The 18334-nt window shown below is 40.9% G+C and overlaps 1 protein-coding gene across 1 annotated transcript in view; it reads left to right on the top strand.

The window, feature by feature from the left end:
* NMUR2 (neuromedin U receptor 2) overlaps positions 1-18334 on the top strand; it is a 332810-nt gene that overhangs the window by 251200 nt on the left and 63276 nt on the right. Inside the window, exon 3 of the mRNA XM_069199596.1 lies at positions 6671-6796. Coding sequence (XP_069055697.1) covers positions 6671-6796 — 126 coding nt within the window. The remainder of the gene's footprint in view (positions 1-6670; positions 6797-18334) is intronic.

Below are 18334 nucleotides of genomic sequence, written 5' to 3'. Positions count from 1 at the left end.
TTTAGGAAAAGAGATCTGTCCCAGGGAACCTGGTTAGCATGGGGCCTGGACACTAACAACTTTGAGGCTACATCACATGCCAGGCAAAAAGTGGGGGTTAACCTTGACAAAAAGAGGCTTTTTCTCACACACCTGATTCCACCACAAACTGCAAGTAGGTTGAAATTGTAAACAAATTAGGAAAAATGGACTACCTTTTTGAAAAATGCAAAAACTGTGGTAAAAAATAATTGTTTGATCGCACTCTGCTTGTTCCTGAAAGCTAGGACGATGGTGATTCTACCAGAGCAAACCTTTCATTGATGTCATTTTTAGTGAAACATACACTTTCTTGTACAGCACGTTTCCCCCATATTTCCCTAAAAAGCAAAAATTGCAGCATTTAGGTTATTATCAAAATTCCCTCTAAAGGAATCTTAATACCCTGGGTACTTTTAGAACCCCCTGGATGTAGGAAAAAGGGCACAAATTTGCCATGGATTCCTTTTTTTGAAAATATTTTATGACGGCGTAAGCCCCACATGTCCAAATAGCAAATTAAGGGCCCAGAAGTGAGGGTGGGAAAGACTCAGGAGATAAGGTGTTAAAATAGCACACAAGGAAAGCATTGCAAACACATATTTCAAGTGGGCCATTGGTAGAATTTAATTTTTCTCTAAGTAACTGATTAAATTATTTATTAGGGGTCTTTTCATCCTACCTCTGACCAATCCCGTTATTCCCCTGAGGATGGACTTAGCTCTAAATTGCATCTATATGGTGTCCTTTTTAAGCCCACTGACACATTGGGTGCGGCTCTGGTCAGCTCCAGAGTTAACTCTCTATCGGGTGTCTTTAGTAGACTTATTGGGTCATTATGAACCCGGCGGTCGGTGTAATAGTGGAGGTATTACTGCCAACAGGCTGGCGGTATATACCTCCACTAATATGACATTGGCGGTTTGGCCAGAGCTAAACTGCCAAGATAACACACCACCCGCTACAGTCTCCAGCCCGGCGGCCATCACCAGGCCACCCATGTCATTTTGACCCCACCCACAGCCATGGTTTCTGTGGTTTCTGTACCACCATGAAAATCATGGTGGTAGGCACTATCATTGCCAGGAAATTGCTTCCCTGGCACTTATAGGGGTCTCCCCCATCCCCTCCCCCTTCCCAGAGTCCTCCCCCACCCCCTCACATATACACACATACACGCACATACATACCCACCCATACACACACGCATACACACATTCACCCACGCATTCATACATTCATACACACTCACAGCAACACTCAAGAACATACATCCAGGCACACACGCAATCACACGACACAACATGCACGTACACACACACCCACTCATGCACACAGACATTACAGACACATGCACGCATTCAAACACAGTCACACACACCCCGCACACGAACAAAACACCCTCACCCCCTCTCCTGTCAGAGAACCAAACTTACCTGCTTACAGGGGTTCCTCCGGCAGGAGCCGGGATGTGCCGCTGCTGCCAGCAACAGCATCCACCAGCAAAACACCGCCAGGCCGTATCATGGAACATGGTACGGTAGGCAATGTTTTACTTGCATGGTGCCGCTGCTGTCAGCAACGCCATCTCACCACCGTCTGCCGCCATGACCGTAGCTGGAATTCCACCAGCCTTCTGGCGCAATTTCCGCTACAGTCATGGCCGGTCGGTAGCCACGGCAACGGTATGTTGGCGGCCGTCGCCTTGGCGGTTGGCAGCATTTGCCACCAATCTTATTATGAGGGCCTTAATTTCCTGTGACAAACAAGTCTGCACCCCGTGGCTGAAGCATGTCAAGAAGCAGTGTGAAATGTTGAAAATGAAGAAACTATGGAATTCCTCAGCGGGAGCGGCTAAAAGTGCTATTAAGGAACTAAAAAAAATGTATTTGGAAAATGCCTTGTTGCGCAGTGGTCTGATCATAAAGATGGTAGCCCAACTGGACAGTTTGAGCCTCAAATGTTCACCTAACTTCGAATTATGTATGGACAGAGTTTATCCCCTCACAGCAAAGACTCTATATGTACAGTTTAGAAGTGGTACACTACCCCTAAGATCATTTACAGCGAAATGGGACAAATTAGGTTGTTCCCCAGTGCAGTGCCCAGATCGTCCACAGGTAATAGAATTGGAAGATCATTTTTTTTTATTTTTCCCCAGATACACACTGCTGCATAACAAATGGATAATCCCCGTGTGCAAGTTGGAGGGTATAAGGCACTATTGGGGAGCACTGAGAATCCTGAAAAGTGATCTGAAGGAAATCATAGTCTTTGTGAAAGCATGCTTGTTGCAGTGGGCATGGAAAAGTAGATCAAAAGGGTTGCCTGTAGGGAATCTTTTACTTGTCCAGAACCGAGAAGGCATAAACGGTATAAGCGAACATAGTAACTTTTTGGGCCACTAGTGGGACAGATGTAAGACTGCAGAGCAGCTAGTCTTGATATAACAGAATGATTAATATTGAGTGACAAATTATTTACCAAAGTGTTTTATTTTTGTTTTCGTTTTTTTAATGTGGGGAGTTTCGTGTCCTAATGTTAACTGCAATTTAGTGTGATTTATGATTTGTATTATAGTGGTCATTCTGGGTTAATTCTTGTTATTAATATTTGTATTGTTTTAAAACCATTGTTTACACTTTTTCTAAATTAATCGACAAGGACCAGCGTGATACCGGTATGGCCTCAGGACTTCGAAAAATCCCAACTGGCCTAAACACCTTAGTTGGCATGACGGACCCTTTTCAGCCCACTCCTATGAATTTTTAGAGGATTTCGCTGCTGAAGGTTTTACTCGCCTAAGCAGGAGGTTCCAGTGGAAATTTAGGCTGTGTCTTGATGTTTACGACTGTGTCATTGTCTTTTGTACATATTATAATGTGTAATTTTAATGTGTATTTTATCTGTATCTTGTACTTTCATGATCATTCGACCGAAATAAAGTATAAAGTAACAAACGCTTGATCCATTTAACATTGTCAGTATTTTATATTGCATACTACGCAATATTTGTTTGTCATGATTCTTTTGAACTAAATAGTGGTGAAAAAGAAGGCCAAAAGATGTCCATATATTAGATTTATGTTGACTGCATATATGTCAAAGAACAAAACATACAGCCAGTTGGTTTCAAATACATATCACGATAATGTATTCCAAATGTACTGTGTCCATTGTGTAGTTTCTGAGGTCGGTTCACTCATCAACAGTGCTTTGGAACGCAATACCTCAATTTTTACTAGCAAGTAAATAATATAAACAGATGAGGTTTAAATAAACCATCAAACATATTTCTTCTATTCAGACAGGAAATGCATGCACTAATTGCAGAGAACACTAATATTTTAAAAGTGATAGGATTATGCTTTTGAAATGTATGAGTATTTGTTGAAAAATTCCGTTCAAAGAACATTATCATTCTCTAAGGCCATCAATATTTAAATTGTCCGAAATATATCTATGTTTATATAATACTGAAAAGGATTCACAAGGTAACTAGCTTAATGTGTCACATTTTGGGGAGGGGGGTTGGGTTGGATTCATTCTAATATTGAACAGTGCTGCTAGAAATAAACATAAAATATATAAAGAAAGAGGTCACATAAATAATATCGCAAAGAATAATAGTATATTGTTGGCCTGAAGACTACAGTAAATTGACGGAAAATTATTTGAGGTACAATTTAGTTTTGAACAAATGTACTCTTGAGCCTTTGTGCAATTGAATAATATTTAGGATATTCTGTTTTAGACTTAAGCCTATATTAACTGATAGACTCCCACCGAAAGGGAAGCTGTCCTCTTCAGTGTAAACATATAAACTCTGATAAATACCTCCACTACCACAAAGTAAAATTTCAAAGAAAGGAAAGTGGGAGATAATTCATATTTTCTACTTCTTCATGAAGAGGTTAACTCAATGTAACATTGCCATAAACGGTAGCAGCAAGAAAGACTAGTCTATGCTTAAATGTGTTGCTGAAGGATGCCACTAAAATATTGTTTATCCTTCCATTTGTGTCTCCCAGTTGTGTGTGCCTAAAGTAAAGGCACAGGGTTTGGAAGCATGTTTTAGGTCTGATCTAGTTGTTTTATAAACTGTAGATAATCTGGGAATATTAGAATCATATTACATCTTGTGCCAATATTTAATGCTTTCACTGATTGGTGAAAAGGCTGGTTCATAAGAATATTGGACAATATGTGGTATCACATTTACCCAAAAACACAGAATGACTAAAACCCTTTGATACAAGACAGTATTGATAGCAGGTAAACCGCCTAACATCCCAGGCATTAAACATTCAATGCAAGATGTATTGACAAGTACTTGTGAGAAGAGTGCTATCACTATGCACATGGGGCATTTGGGAAAGTATGACAGAGGACTTTCCACATACCAACAAAAGCCATAGCTGCCAGGTGTCCCATTGTTATGTGTGGTATCTTCAGCTAATCCTGGCTTTTTACTTAAGTGCACTTCACTGCTGATTTTGTCCAGCCCATAGTTACAATGTTAACCACAACATTTCAAGTCCCAGAATACAATAGGATGTCTGTTAAAATGTTAGGATTGACATAAAGTGAGACATTTGCAATAGGAACACTCTGCAGTAATGAATGCCCACACAACAGTGGCACTACCTTAATGTAGTAAGACAAGGAGTGCAGAAAAACAGGGTTGAGCATGCTTAAAGCATCAAGTCTCAGATGCCTTAGAATGCAAGACAACAAATTAAACTGGTGTTATTCAAAATGTTAAAGGTTTCACATGGTACTGTGCTGTTGCCATGGTTGTCTATCTGTAAAATGTCATATATTCAGTAAGGAGTAGGTGAATGACCTCCAACTGTGTTCAGGAACTTGTTTCTTAGCACATTTGAATATACCACACATACTGTTTTCATCCATTAATAGTCCTGTAAACGAGACAAAGGTCCAGATTATGAGTCTGGCAGTCCAAAGACCGCCAGACTTGCGATCGAATTGCCGTGGCAGCTTGACTGCCACATTACAAGTTTGGAGGTCAGCACCGCCAACCGACCACCAACTGACTGCCATCTCCGCCGTGATTCAAGATCCCCACGGGCTGACGGCGGTCTTGGTTGTAATCAGCCAGTGCAGCGCTGAACTTGGCGCCGCCCTGGTGATTACAACCTTGTTCTCAACCAGCCTTTTCATGGCGATCTGATCACCATCAAAAGGCTTGTGGAGAACAAGTGTAGGGGGCAATTGTTCATGGCAGTGTAGGGGTCTGCTTGCCCAGCACCCTTGAAATGCGCACTGTCCGCTCTGCAGACAGTGCACATTTGAAGGGTGCTGGTGCACTCTGCTTGCAGCAGCATTGCTGCCTGCTCAATATGAACTTGGAACAATGCTGCCGCACTTTTCCCACTAGGTTGACGGACCCAGTGGGAACTTTGTAATGGGACCGGTGGTCCCCTCATCAGGTTCAGGAGTCTGGAGGATGGATGTTTCCCATCTGCCAAACTGCTAATAACCCCCAAAGTCCTGACTGAGTGAATGTAAGAGGTAAAAAGATGTGAGAGAAAGCTATGAAATGTAAACGTGGGTAAGAGTGCAAGACACAGGATTGTATACTTAAATCAGCCTAACATAAATCTGTTGACCACACTGCTAATGGGAAGACACTACATACCTTCACTGAGAAAACATCACTGAAATTCACAAAAACCTAATAAATATAGGACAGCAAATAATATTAGACATTCAATGAACTCCTTTTTTGATTTTTTAAAATCATATGGATTATTTGAGGTGATATCAGTGGCAATCCTGCATAGTTCTATGTTTTAACAACCAGAATTCTTAGATGTGACACTAAGATATACAAGGAAGTTATTCCACTGCACAAACAGATCCGCTCGTACAGCCACATGAAACTGAACTTTCTTATTGTAATTCAGAAAACTTTCTTAGTGTAATTCAGAACCATCCTCACGTTTAAGGCTGGAAATAGGACATAATTGCTGTTTTATGCAATTTCAATAGTAAATGGAATCCTATTTTTAAATGTAAAGATTAGAATGCAAATAAAATACTGCTATCGTTATTACACTGTGTTCCCTATTGGTAAGTACTGTTCTGATACTTTTCATTTGCCTTACTTTGTTGAGGCTTAATAGGTCAAAATCGCTATATTTGTTTTACGGATGTTTTGTTTAAAATCAGAGGAGGGAAGTTTGAATTGAAGGGAGATAATTAATGAATCAGAGTTATAGGCAGCGTTTTCAGATCTGTTCATTTTACTTCTCTTCACTCTCCTCTTTCATATAATTTTATTCCTTTTCACACTCTTTCAATCCGCCGTCTACATCTGTCAACCTTCCTCTCAGCGCTCATTTTCTTTATACACAGTTTCAATTATTTAAAGTCGCTTAATCCTATCCCTTCCCATCTCTCTGTCCGTTCTCTTTCCTCACTCACCTAACATTCACCTCTAGAATGTTTCAAATCTCTTTTCTCCTTCTAGTCAATCTTTGTTGTCCTTCCATTCACAATTTCCTTTCTTCCATTGGACTCTCTGATATCCTTTCATGTGCTTCTTTCTCTCATTTCATTCACTCTCTGTTTTTCTCCCAGTCTCTCTGTCCTCTTTTTTACTTTTGACTCTTGTTCTCATCTGCAGTTGTGCTTGTGCTGGTCTTTGCCATCTGCTGGGCTCCCTTCCATGTGGATCGACTTTTCTTCAGCTTCATTGTTGATTGGACAGAATCACTTGCCAATGTGTTCAATCTCATCCACGTAATCTCAGGTAAGGAAAATGAATGGTATGTATGAACATTAGGTGATAAATGTCCCGGAAGGTAGTGTTGTAGAGCAGTAAAACATTTGAGTCATCAAACTCTCTGGCTGCAAAACCCGAGAAATAGGACGTTCTAGGTCTGGTTCTGTATAAGGAATGTTTGCTAGCCCATATTCTTGAATTAACCCAAATCTACCTCCACTCTCTTCTGTTAATGCTATTCTACTCAGAGATGAATCAACCATTCTTTACCTACATCATCATGATGAGTATTTCCCGGCAGTTTGTATGTACTCCGGCAATGAAGCAGAAATAATAAGTCCTGGTCAAAAGATCTCCTTCTGTAGCATATTCACGTCTACAATTACAAATTTCTGCCAGAGTTGCTTGAAATAAACTTTCAGGGAAACCAGGACCAATAGTCTGAAAAATTGAAACATTTAAGAAAGGAGAGGAAGGTCACAGTCCCTCCATTCCTCTAGGTGACTCAAGGTGGAACTTTGGTACAAAAATAATATCTCAGAATGAGATGTAATGAGCAACTTCCTTTTTAAAGAGAGATGTAGCTGGTGAATATAGATGTATACATCAGTAGTGATACTATCAATTTGACAGTGCAACGGAGGGAATATATTCAAAAATGAAAATCCACAAAGGCACACATAGTGAAAATTGAGAAACCTCCTTCATCATTAAAATTAATGAACCTAGATTCATCTTGGCCCTCCTTGTGACCAGTTGCAAATGTTAGCATGGCGGTCTGCTGGGAGCTTCAGCCCCTGACCCTCAATGGAAGTGTTGGCGTGTCAGCCTTTTATAAGTAAACTTACAAAGGAACGCGAATAGGATGACGAACATTTTGACTCGCATTTAAGAAGTTCCCACCATGTATCCAGTACATGCACATCAATAATCAATAACCAATCAATAACCTTAATAATCAATGATAATCAATAGCATTAGTAATCAATAGGAGTCAGTAATTATCACACACCATGATCTTTCAGTCATGAATAACCACACCTTTAGGTAGAAGTTAGAATATTTATTTCCCTATTTTAACAATGCTAATGTCACGTAAGATAATCTCTATACCAAATGATAAACATAAAAGAACAATACTGGCTGTCCAAAGCGGCGAAAGAAGCGTAATCTAATCAAAGCTTAAGCCACTACACATTCTAAAGTTACAGTGCAAGAACAACTGCGCAAACGATATCACATACATTTAGATTCAGCAAAGGAAAGACATCAAACGTTACTCCATACAGTGAACTTCATTAGTGAGAATCCTAACTAACACCAGATTAGCATCAACATGTTGGGCTTCATGCAAAACAATTTAGTCAACACAAATTTGTAATTATGGCTCTATCAAATAGCGCGGTTGGTATCTAGAAACAAAAGCAAATAGACATAGCCAACAATCTCATAGTCAGCATACCTATTATCAGTTTGGATCAGCAAGCTGTGGCAGTCTTCGTCATCAGGACATCAGTTCGGTCAGCAAGGTATCAGGATTCAGCATCAAAGTTTAGAAAACATGAAGTCTTTAAGTAGTTCGAAAGAATATAGGCAAACCATCAAGAATAAAGGGAAGAATGGCGCATCTCCTCTTGGTGCAGTCCGGCTAAGTTAGATTCCCTAAAACTACTTCCCAAGTTCCTATTGGTCCAGGGATCGCATGTTTACACTTTGTCCAATAAAACTAAAACTTCAAATCTACAGTTTCTACTAGTGCATGGTTCACATGTCGATGATTGGCTCCTCTTGTCCCATTCTCATTATCCTGCTCGTCAGCTAACAATATTGTCGCAGCCTATACTGCAGTCAGTATGGTCATTGTTCTCTCCTGAGAAAGTCAGTGTTACACACATTACATTTACAATGTTGCATTAGTAATAAGAGCATCTTCTAGCAAGCAGTTTTCAGGAGAAAAGCTTTTAGCTACAAGTACATCTGGACAGCACAGTCACAATTTAATTCTCTAAGCAGACATTTTATTAAACGCCTAAGAAAAACAGCTTGACATGAGGTTCTGCAACTAGGCCAAGACCTCTGCTAATTTAAGGCCTACAATTAGTAAAGCCAATATTTAATGCATAACCTTTAATATGACATTTTACTACATTAATCAAACAAAAGCTCAATATTTCATATTAATAAGCCATTAATAAGTACACTTTGTGAACCTTGGCGGCCACTCATGTGGTCATGTTCTCAAATGCATGCATTTTTTTTCTCTAAATTTATACATTTTCTATGCAAATCCATTACTCAGAATACATGAGTATTCATTAATATTGTTATTAAAACACCTGAGCTAGCAATCCCTCCTTTGATGACTAAATGTGTCATCACACTAAACTATCCCTCTCAAATATTAGCATGAGCTAAAATTCCATCATTTCAACCCCTTCAAATCTTTGTTCTCTTTCCAAATTGCTCCCTAAACAATTTTTCCCTTTCCTTTCCTTCCCTCCTGTGATTATTCTTCACCTTTTTCAATTGAATCCTTTTACACAATTTACATGTTTCCTATATTCCAATTAGACAAAACACTATAATTAATATTCCTGGTATTATTTTCAATAAAATTCCTTTCCCAATGTTGCTGAGCCAATTTCCCACCGAAGTAAAACCTTTGCCAACTTTCTCCCAAACACCTGGTTCTTTCAATTCTTTCAAATCAGCACTTTCATTAGTCAGATTAGTAAGTAAGCTTCTGATTTCTTTACTATTATCAGGAATGAATGAACAACAATGCCTAGAATTAAGCATTTTGCAAACTCTGCCATCCTTCACTAAAAGAATATCTAAGGCACTGTGATTTTGAAGAGTCATAGTTCTTTCAGCAGTTAGTTCAGTGTCTATCAGGTGTATAGCTCCTGGAATATTTGGCAGCATGTTGAATCTTTATCAAACTCAAAACAACCCCTACTGAGGGTATCATTGCTCCAAGTATATCTCCTACTGTACCAGAAGTAGACCCTCTCCTCTGTCTAATATGATGTAATTCAGTCACTTTCAGAAGTTTCTTTTAATCGTATGTTTGAAATATCTTTGGGAAAACTATCCCTAAATAACATGTCCCATACCATCCTCTTGGAAGACGGTAATAAGCATTAGAACCACATATGTAACATATCCCAGGAATCGCTGGATCCTGTCCATTCAACATAAACGTCCACTTACTCTGAAACAAAAACACGTCTACATTCACTCGTCCCCACAAATAAGATATCAGTGCATGATTTAGGCCTATATAGACAAAGCTTCCCTACGTGTTGCACATCTAAAGCTAATTTTCCCTCTGTTTTAAATGTACTATAAGCATAATCATTCTTATAAGACCTTTTATCTAAGCCTTTTTTTAACTTCTCCTTCAACGCCTTTCTCCTGTCATCTATGTTATCTAAGAAGCTCTTTTCTAAAGGTGTAAGCAAGCATGTTAGGTTATTCTTGTGAGCATAAGCTGTGACAAAGATAATGTAGGTTCAAAGGAACCTCTAACTAATACTATATCATTATCCTTAGCTATTTTACTCAGATACCTAATTATAGGAACAAACTAAGGGGGTTATTACAACTTTGGAGGAGGTGTTAATCCGTCCCAAATGTGACGGATATACCACCAGCCGTATTACGAGTTCCATAGGATATAATGGACTCGTAATACGGCTGGTGGTATATCCGTCACTTTACCGTCACTTTTGGGACGGATTAACACCTCCTCCAAAGTTGTAATAACCCCCTAAAACACTACGTCATGACTGGAATAGAAGTGCTTTATGTACTCTTGGTTATAGAATCTTGTTAGTAACAGACTACAACTTATCCCATAAGTAAGAGGCAAACTACAATAAGTAACTCCTTCTTCGACTGATGAAAGAATCTGCGTACACACATACCAATAGTTTGCAACCATCGTCTCAACATACTCACTCAGCAAGTGATAGAAGACATTAGAAGAAAGTTCCCCTTGGGCATTACTACCTACATGCAAATATTTCTCATCTAACCTCACCTTCTCTATTGCTGTTAAAGCTGAAGTATGGCTGGCTTTACTCTTGTCAAGAACAGTCATACCCACAATCATTATCGCAATTGCCAAACTAATACTCATGTATGTACAGCACCTATTTTTCCTACCCTGCTGGCTAATGTTACTCATGATCTACAAAGAATCAGAAACCAGAAGAGAACATTTTGAAATAATGCAGCAAAATCAAATACAAAACAAAATTCTTCTTTCAGCCGTTATTTATAGCTTTCAGTCTCACTTTGTCAAAATCGGTTTACCAGCATTGTCAAAATCATATTTCAAAGTCAAATCAGGTTATCAAAGACTTTTCCAGTTACTTTCAATAGACTCTTTCTCTTGGCACTTTTCTCAGATTGTTTCAACAGTTCAGTTCATCAACTTCCTTCAAGTACCAAAATATTGACCTGGGATGTCTCGATCAAAACAAAAAGACAAAAATTACTTCTGCCATTCACTTGTAGTTTCATACGTCCATTCTGGACCTGCATATCTTGGACTTGCTATTCCCTTTCTTTTCAACTTTCGATCACCATTCAATTCTCCTTCCCTTAGATCTTCTCTCCTTGTTGTATATATTTCTTCCTCAATTGTTGTCTCATCAACTGCTTCCTTTCTCTTTGCATGGGACTCCAGCCACTTATTTCTTTTCTGTGGACCCTTTCTCAATGTTCTTTTCAGTGTTGAACTTATAACTTCTCTTTCCTCTGTGGTGTTTTCTCTTGACAGACCTGCAGCTTGTTCAGGAGGAGTCAGATCACAATGGCTTTCATCCGTCTCAACTCCTTCCCCCTCGGGATCTGGCAATTGCTCTGTTTGTCTCTCAAAACCATCTGCTTCTGTGAAATCCTCCTCTGATTAGGCTCTCCTGCTGCCTCAATTGAGATAGGCTCACTGTCACCCTCTTGGAGGACTCCTCCTTTATCTCTCACAGGAGTGACTGAACCATCACCAACAGGCTCGGATCTGGTCTCAGTTCCTCTTTGTTCTCCTTCCAGCCCTGAGACTGGTCCTGTCGTTGTTGGTATTCTCAACAACTCTGCTTCTTCATCAAGGGACACACTACTTTCTTTGTGTGGCTGGCATGGATTCAGTTCAGAACTCCAGCACACTTCGCAGCTGTGGTGGTGGTCAGAACTACCTGGAAAGGACCCTTCCAATGGGGCTCCAAACATGTCTTCCATACATGTTTGCGGACCACAACCCACTCACCGGCTCTCAGTTTGTGCCCTGGGTCATGGATCTATGGCAGTGTGGTGGCTTCCACCTGCTGAGAGAAAAAGCAAACCACATCAGCCAGACCTTTGCAGTAGTTCAACACCATATCATCTGTAATGTTGACAAGTGCATTTGCTGGCACCGCTGGCAACCTCATGGCTCAGCCCATAAGGAACTCATGCGGCGACAGTCCTGTCTTCCTGTCAGGTGTGTTTCTCATTGTCAACAGAACTAAAGGCAGTGCGTCGGGCCATTTCAGATTCGTGGATTCACACATCTTTGCTTCTCCTGACTTCAAGGTACCATTAATCTGTTCCACTAGTCCTGATGCTTCAAGGAAGTAACTACAATGCAACTTCTGCTCAATGTTCAATGCTGCACACAGTAATTTAATTACTTCATTGTTGAAGTGACTTCCCCTATCTGATTCTAAAGAGATCGGAAACCCAAAACGTGGTATCAGTACCATAAGCAGTAGTTTTGCTACTGTGAGACTGTCATTTCACTGTGTAGGGCACGCTTCAGTCCAGTGACTAAAGATGTAAACAATCACCAACACGTATCTCAAGCCTGCACACACGTGCATCTCAATAAAATCCATTTGCATTCTGCTGAATGGACCTCCTGCTCTTTCATTGTGGCTCAAATTAACCACTGTCCCTTGTCCCCATTCATTTGTTGACAAATTATGCAACAATGGTGAACTGCTTCAGCCACCTGTCTAAACTTTGGATTGAACCAATCGTGCTTGAACAAACGAAACATGGCATCCCTCCCAAGATGTGCTTGACCATGATAATACCTAGCCATTTGAGACAGCAGACTATTCTGCTAAGACCATTTGACCCTCTTCTGAGACCTACAGTTAATCTTGTTGCTGTACACATTTCATTTTGCTCCATGAACGTTTTTTCTCCCTGTCAACATTTTTCTGTAACATTTTCAATTCCTCCAATGTATTATTTACTTTCATTGCAAAACTCAGACATGTTTCATCTTCTTCAGGTAACATTTCCCACTTATTTTTGAATGACATACAGTTCAATGTGCAAAACCTTGCGACTTGATCTGCATATCCATTTCCCATTGACACAAAGTCTTGTGACTTTAGATGTGCACTGCATTTCACCACAGCAATCTTTTCTGGCATTTGGGTAGCATGCAAAAGTTCCTTGATTCTCTCACCATTTCTCACTGGTGAACCAGAAGAGGTCATGATACCGCTCTGTGACCACAACTGGCCAAAGTCATGGACTTCTCCAAATCTATACTGGCTATCCATATAGATAGTAATTTTCAGCTGAGCAGAAACATGGCAATCTCCTGTAAGGACTACCAGTTCTGCAACTTGTGCAGAATACACTCCTCGAAGCCAAGAAGCTTCCAGGTTACCAGTAATTGTGCACACAGCATATCCTGCTCTCAGAGTCCCTGTACTGTCTCTTAGACAAGACCTATTAACAAAGATAATTTGGTCTTTCTCTTCCAATCGAGGGTCTCTAATATCAGGTCTCGGTTTTGTGCACAAGTCAGTTACTTCAAGACAATCATGATCAATGTCTTCCAATTTCTCAATTTCAACATTTTCATTTGGGAGTAAGGTTGCCGGGTTCAGCACTGTACATCTTGTCAATGACACATTTCGTGACCCAGGAATATTTGCCTCATATCTGGTCAACTTTGCACCTGTTAGGTATTGAGTTTTCGTCTTTGTAAGTAGGATCTCAATAGAGTGAGGGACCATAATAGTTAATGGATGTCCCATCACAATACCTTAACACTGTGTGAGGCTCTGTCCAACCGCTGCAACTGCACTCAAACAACCTGGTAAGGCTGCGGCAACTGGGTCCAAAGTAGCTGAAAAATATGCCACTGGGTGGTTTACACTTCCATGGACCTGCGTCAAGACAGACAAAGAACATGCATCAAGCTCATGATAAAACAACAGGAAAGGTTTTGTGTTGTCAGGCATACCCAAAGCCGGAGCTTTGCACAGACTCTCTCTTAATTCAGTAAATGATTTAATTCCAGCCTGGTCTAACACTATGGGATCAGTAACTTCTTTATGAGTCAGCTTCTGCAGTGGTCTCGAAATGACTGAAAAATTGGGAATCCATTGGCAGCAGCAGCCTACCATCCCTAAAAACATCCTGACATCTCTCTGTGTGGTCGGGGGATTCAACTGTAATATGGTTGTGACCCTATCTCTAGATATCTTTCTCGACCCCTTCTCAATCTGGTGACCCAAGTATTTCACTTCTGTCTGACATTATTGCAATTTAAGTGGAGACACCTCATGACCATTCTTTCCCAAATGGTTCAGTAAGGCAATCGTGTCATACTTGCACTTATCCCTTGTTTTGGATGCAATCAATAAGTCATCAATGTACTCTACCAAGGTCGATTGGAAAGGCAATTCCAACTACTTCAAGACCTGATTGAATATGGAAAGTGACTCTGAAAACCCTTGAGGAATTCTACACCAACAGTAAACTCTGTCCAAAAATTTGAAACAAAAGAGAAATTGGTTGTCCTCATGAAGAGGCAGAGAAAAGAAGGCTTGTGACAAGTCAATGACAGTGAACCACTCAGCATCACATGGAATTTGAAACATTATCACAGCTGGAGCGGGTACCACGGGGTAACATTTTGATCACAATGTAATTTATTCTTCTCAAATCCTGGACAATTCAAACTTTCCTGCAGGGCTTTTTCAGACCCATTATCGGTGAATTACATGGGCTTCTCAACACTTCCTTCAGAACCCCTTGTTTTACGAATTCTGCAATTATTTGGGCGACCTTCATAAGGAAATCTTGTGGCATATGGTACTGGAGATTTTGAGGAAAAATTGCATTCGGCTTCACAGAAACTCTAACTGGTCCGTTTATCAGACCTATCTATTTCCCTGCCAGATGCCACACCTTCTCCTTAACCATTCCCTGCAAGTCAGGATGAAGCTCCTTCACTGTGAACACTGGGAAAAAGTCCCTCGTTGGTATTCTTCATTTGTAGATTCACACTCTGTCTGGGGAGCTGGGACATCATCATCACTATTTGTCTGTATCTCGATTCCGTCATTTGAACAAGTAATCAAGCATCTTGTTTTGCACCGCAAATCTCTTCCCAGTAGGGATACTGGACTTGAATCGCAGACTACACATTTGTGTAATCCCTGAAAGTTGCCAAATTTAACCTGAACTGGTTCTGTAATTGGGTCGGTCAAATACTGATTCGCTACTTCTACAATCTGAACCGTCTTTCGTGAAAGGGGCAAATTTGGGACTTCAACAGATCTCACTGTAGAGTGTGTAGCTCCTGTGTCAACCAAGAATAAAACTCTGTGACCCATGACTCTTCCCTTCACATAGGAACCTTTCTGATCTACTTCTAAGGAAGCTGCAAGCAGACATTCTTCCTCATCCAAACTTTCACTCACTGAATTTTTGTGTATTCCATTTTCACTGTGCAACGGGAATTGATGAACTGTGTTATTACTTTGACTGGACCTCTGACCTGTGTCCTGTTGAGAAAGCATCACCTGCTGCTGTTCCATTGGGGCTTGAGGTATTTGGATTTGCTGTCTAGGCACCATGGAAACCTGCTGCTGCATTGGCTGCAACTGTGTCATCTGTACACGTGGCATTTGCACCAGCTGCATGGGTTGAAAATTCAGCATTTGATTCACATTATTTTGAAAATTTGAATTAGGACTTCTCATTCTCGGTCCTCTCATGTTCTGGAATGAATAGATGTCATCAGTCTGCTGAACAACACCCTCCTGCACCAACCCATTTCCAATGTCCGACGGCTTCGCAAGCGTGACAAGGTATCAATTTCTTCATTCCCTGCACATCATTCTGAACCACTTCAGTGCCCAAGTCTGGGCTGTGATTCACATTACTTCCAGGACCTCTACCTCTCATCTGGGTTTGAAATACCATATTTCCCTGCTGCTGCTGTGGAAGCTGTTGTGGAAAATGTCCTTGTATGCTTGTCTGTGCAGCTTTAATCTACATCACCATCGCCTTATCTTTCAGATTTGTTTGCTTCAACTCAATCTCATCACTACAGTATTTTGCTTACTGCAACACCTCATTATCGGTTTTGCTTACCAGCAAATCAAATGACTCTTAATCATCTGGCTAATTTCAGGCCTTAATCCTTCCACAAATCTGAACACAAAATGAATCATGTCTTTCAGCTCAATCGTCTCTGTACCACTATAATGCTTGAACGCCTGCAACAATCTCTCATAATATGCATGTATTGACTCTTTTGCTTCCTGAGCTGTCCTGACAATTCTCTGCCATTCAATGTTCTTGGGCGAAATTCTCCTTTTTACCTTTTAATAATATTTCATTACCTCAGGAGATGACGCACCTGTAACATGATCTCTCTCTGGTTCTTTCATTGGCCAATCTATACTCCTCTTACACTCCATCCACAAGTCAGCTGGAACTACTATCTCTAATAAAGTGTTCAAGTCCTCCCACGGGCACTTTGCAAGTTTTACAAACCTGTCTGTCTTCTGGTACCATTCTACTGGCTTATCTCTCAATCTTGGATAATCATTTGCAAATGACAGGATGTCACTTCTGCCCCAAGGGACTTGCACAAACTTCCCTCCTATAATCTCCATCATTGGTAAAATTTACACCAGATCCTTGTCCTGCTGAACATTGGCAGTTAACTCTGCAGAATCCCTTTTTCTTTTATCTCTTTTCTTTACCCATCTGCCTCCCCACTTGTCTAAGGATCCCCAGGTCTGGGCACTTTGAAGTAATTCCCTAAGGTGTGCCTTCAATCCGGCGGATCTCATGTGTTCAAAGTCTTTAGTCTCAAAATCTAACCTGTAACTCCTTTTCAAATGCTTTGTTTTCTCCACTTCTGTGCTGTATTTCTCTGCCATGTCTGCTAGATTTTGATGCACAATGCTCACTTCCCTCATGTTTTTCGGGCACAGATATCTCAACTCTGTTTCTGTGTAGGATTCTAACCTGTTCACCCCATATTTTGCTGAATGAGCTCACCCGGTTCCATACTTAGTCTAGCGTAGTTCAAGTACTCCTCTCCCTTCAGAGCACTCTGTGGTGTATTCAGCTTGTCTAACCATTCGGTCAATTGCTAGGCTGTCAACCCCTGCAATGAAATGTTGCTGGCTTGGACAGGTGGTACCTGTTGCACAACTGTATTTGGGGTCTGCGGTGTCAATAATTTCAGGCTCTGACTAATGTTCGATCCTATCACAGTATCCGGAGGAACTCCGAACGGACTAAAGTCTAGCAAAGATCTTGATCCATCAAAGGTCTGTCCCAAAGGAGAGACTACTCAAATGTTCTCATTTAGCCCTCCACTCATTACATTCCCCTCATTACATTCTGATTCAGGACTCCCTGTCCCCTACACTGGGTTTCTCTTGTGCAAACAAGGGTACAATCTGACTAATGGTGACTGATAGAGATGCAGCTTGGTCTGACACACTAAGTTCTGTGGGAGAGTAACTCCCATGTTCTGATTCATCAGTGCAGACACATCTGACTGTGTCCCTGTTATTGGAGTGAATCTTGGCATTACCTGTGGCTGCACCTGCGGCAGTAAGAGTGGAGTCGGCTCTGTCTGAACCAATGTCGGTCTCGGGAAAACTTGTCATGTAAGCACTATTAAGTTTGTGGCAGTTTCCACAATAGGCTCATCAGGGTAAATTCTCTGGACATTTGGTTGTGGCACCTGATTGTGTACTACTGAAGTAGTAGGTGCATTAAGACTACTCTGCATCGGGCTCTGTGTCGGGCTAGTATTAACCTGCACTGGACTCGATGTCCTCATTAACCTGTGTCGGAGCTGAAGGATCAGCACTGGTGCTCGGCCACACTCATGTGCTGCATATTGTGGTGGACTGTTAGACTTTTCATCCTTGGCGTGGTCTCCCTTAACTTTTTGCCTCTGTTCCCCAGGTTGTTGATGTGTGCTGGACTCTGATTTTATTATGTTTGTTACTCTGGGCACTTTACCACTGCTAACCAGTGCTAAAGTGCAAGTGCTCCTGTTTAAAATGTGTACGTAATTGGTTCTCCATGATTGGCATATTTGTTTTACTGTTAAGTCCCTAGTAAAGTGCACTAGAGGTGCCCAGGGCCTGTAAATCAAATGCTACTAGTGGGCCTGCAGCACTGGTTGTGCCACCCACATAAGTAGCTCTGTAATCATGTTTCAGACCTGCCACTGCAGTGTCTGTGTGTGTATTTTTACACTGTAAATTCGACTTGGCAAGTGTACCCACTTGC

Source organism: Pleurodeles waltl, chromosome 7 (assembly GCF_031143425.1).
Source record: "Pleurodeles waltl isolate 20211129_DDA chromosome 7, aPleWal1.hap1.20221129, whole genome shotgun sequence".
Classification (NCBI taxonomy): domain Eukaryota; kingdom Metazoa; phylum Chordata; class Amphibia; order Caudata; family Salamandridae; genus Pleurodeles; species Pleurodeles waltl.
Note: the sequence above shows the minus strand (reverse complement) of the source record. Positions and strands in the feature narration are given on the sequence as shown.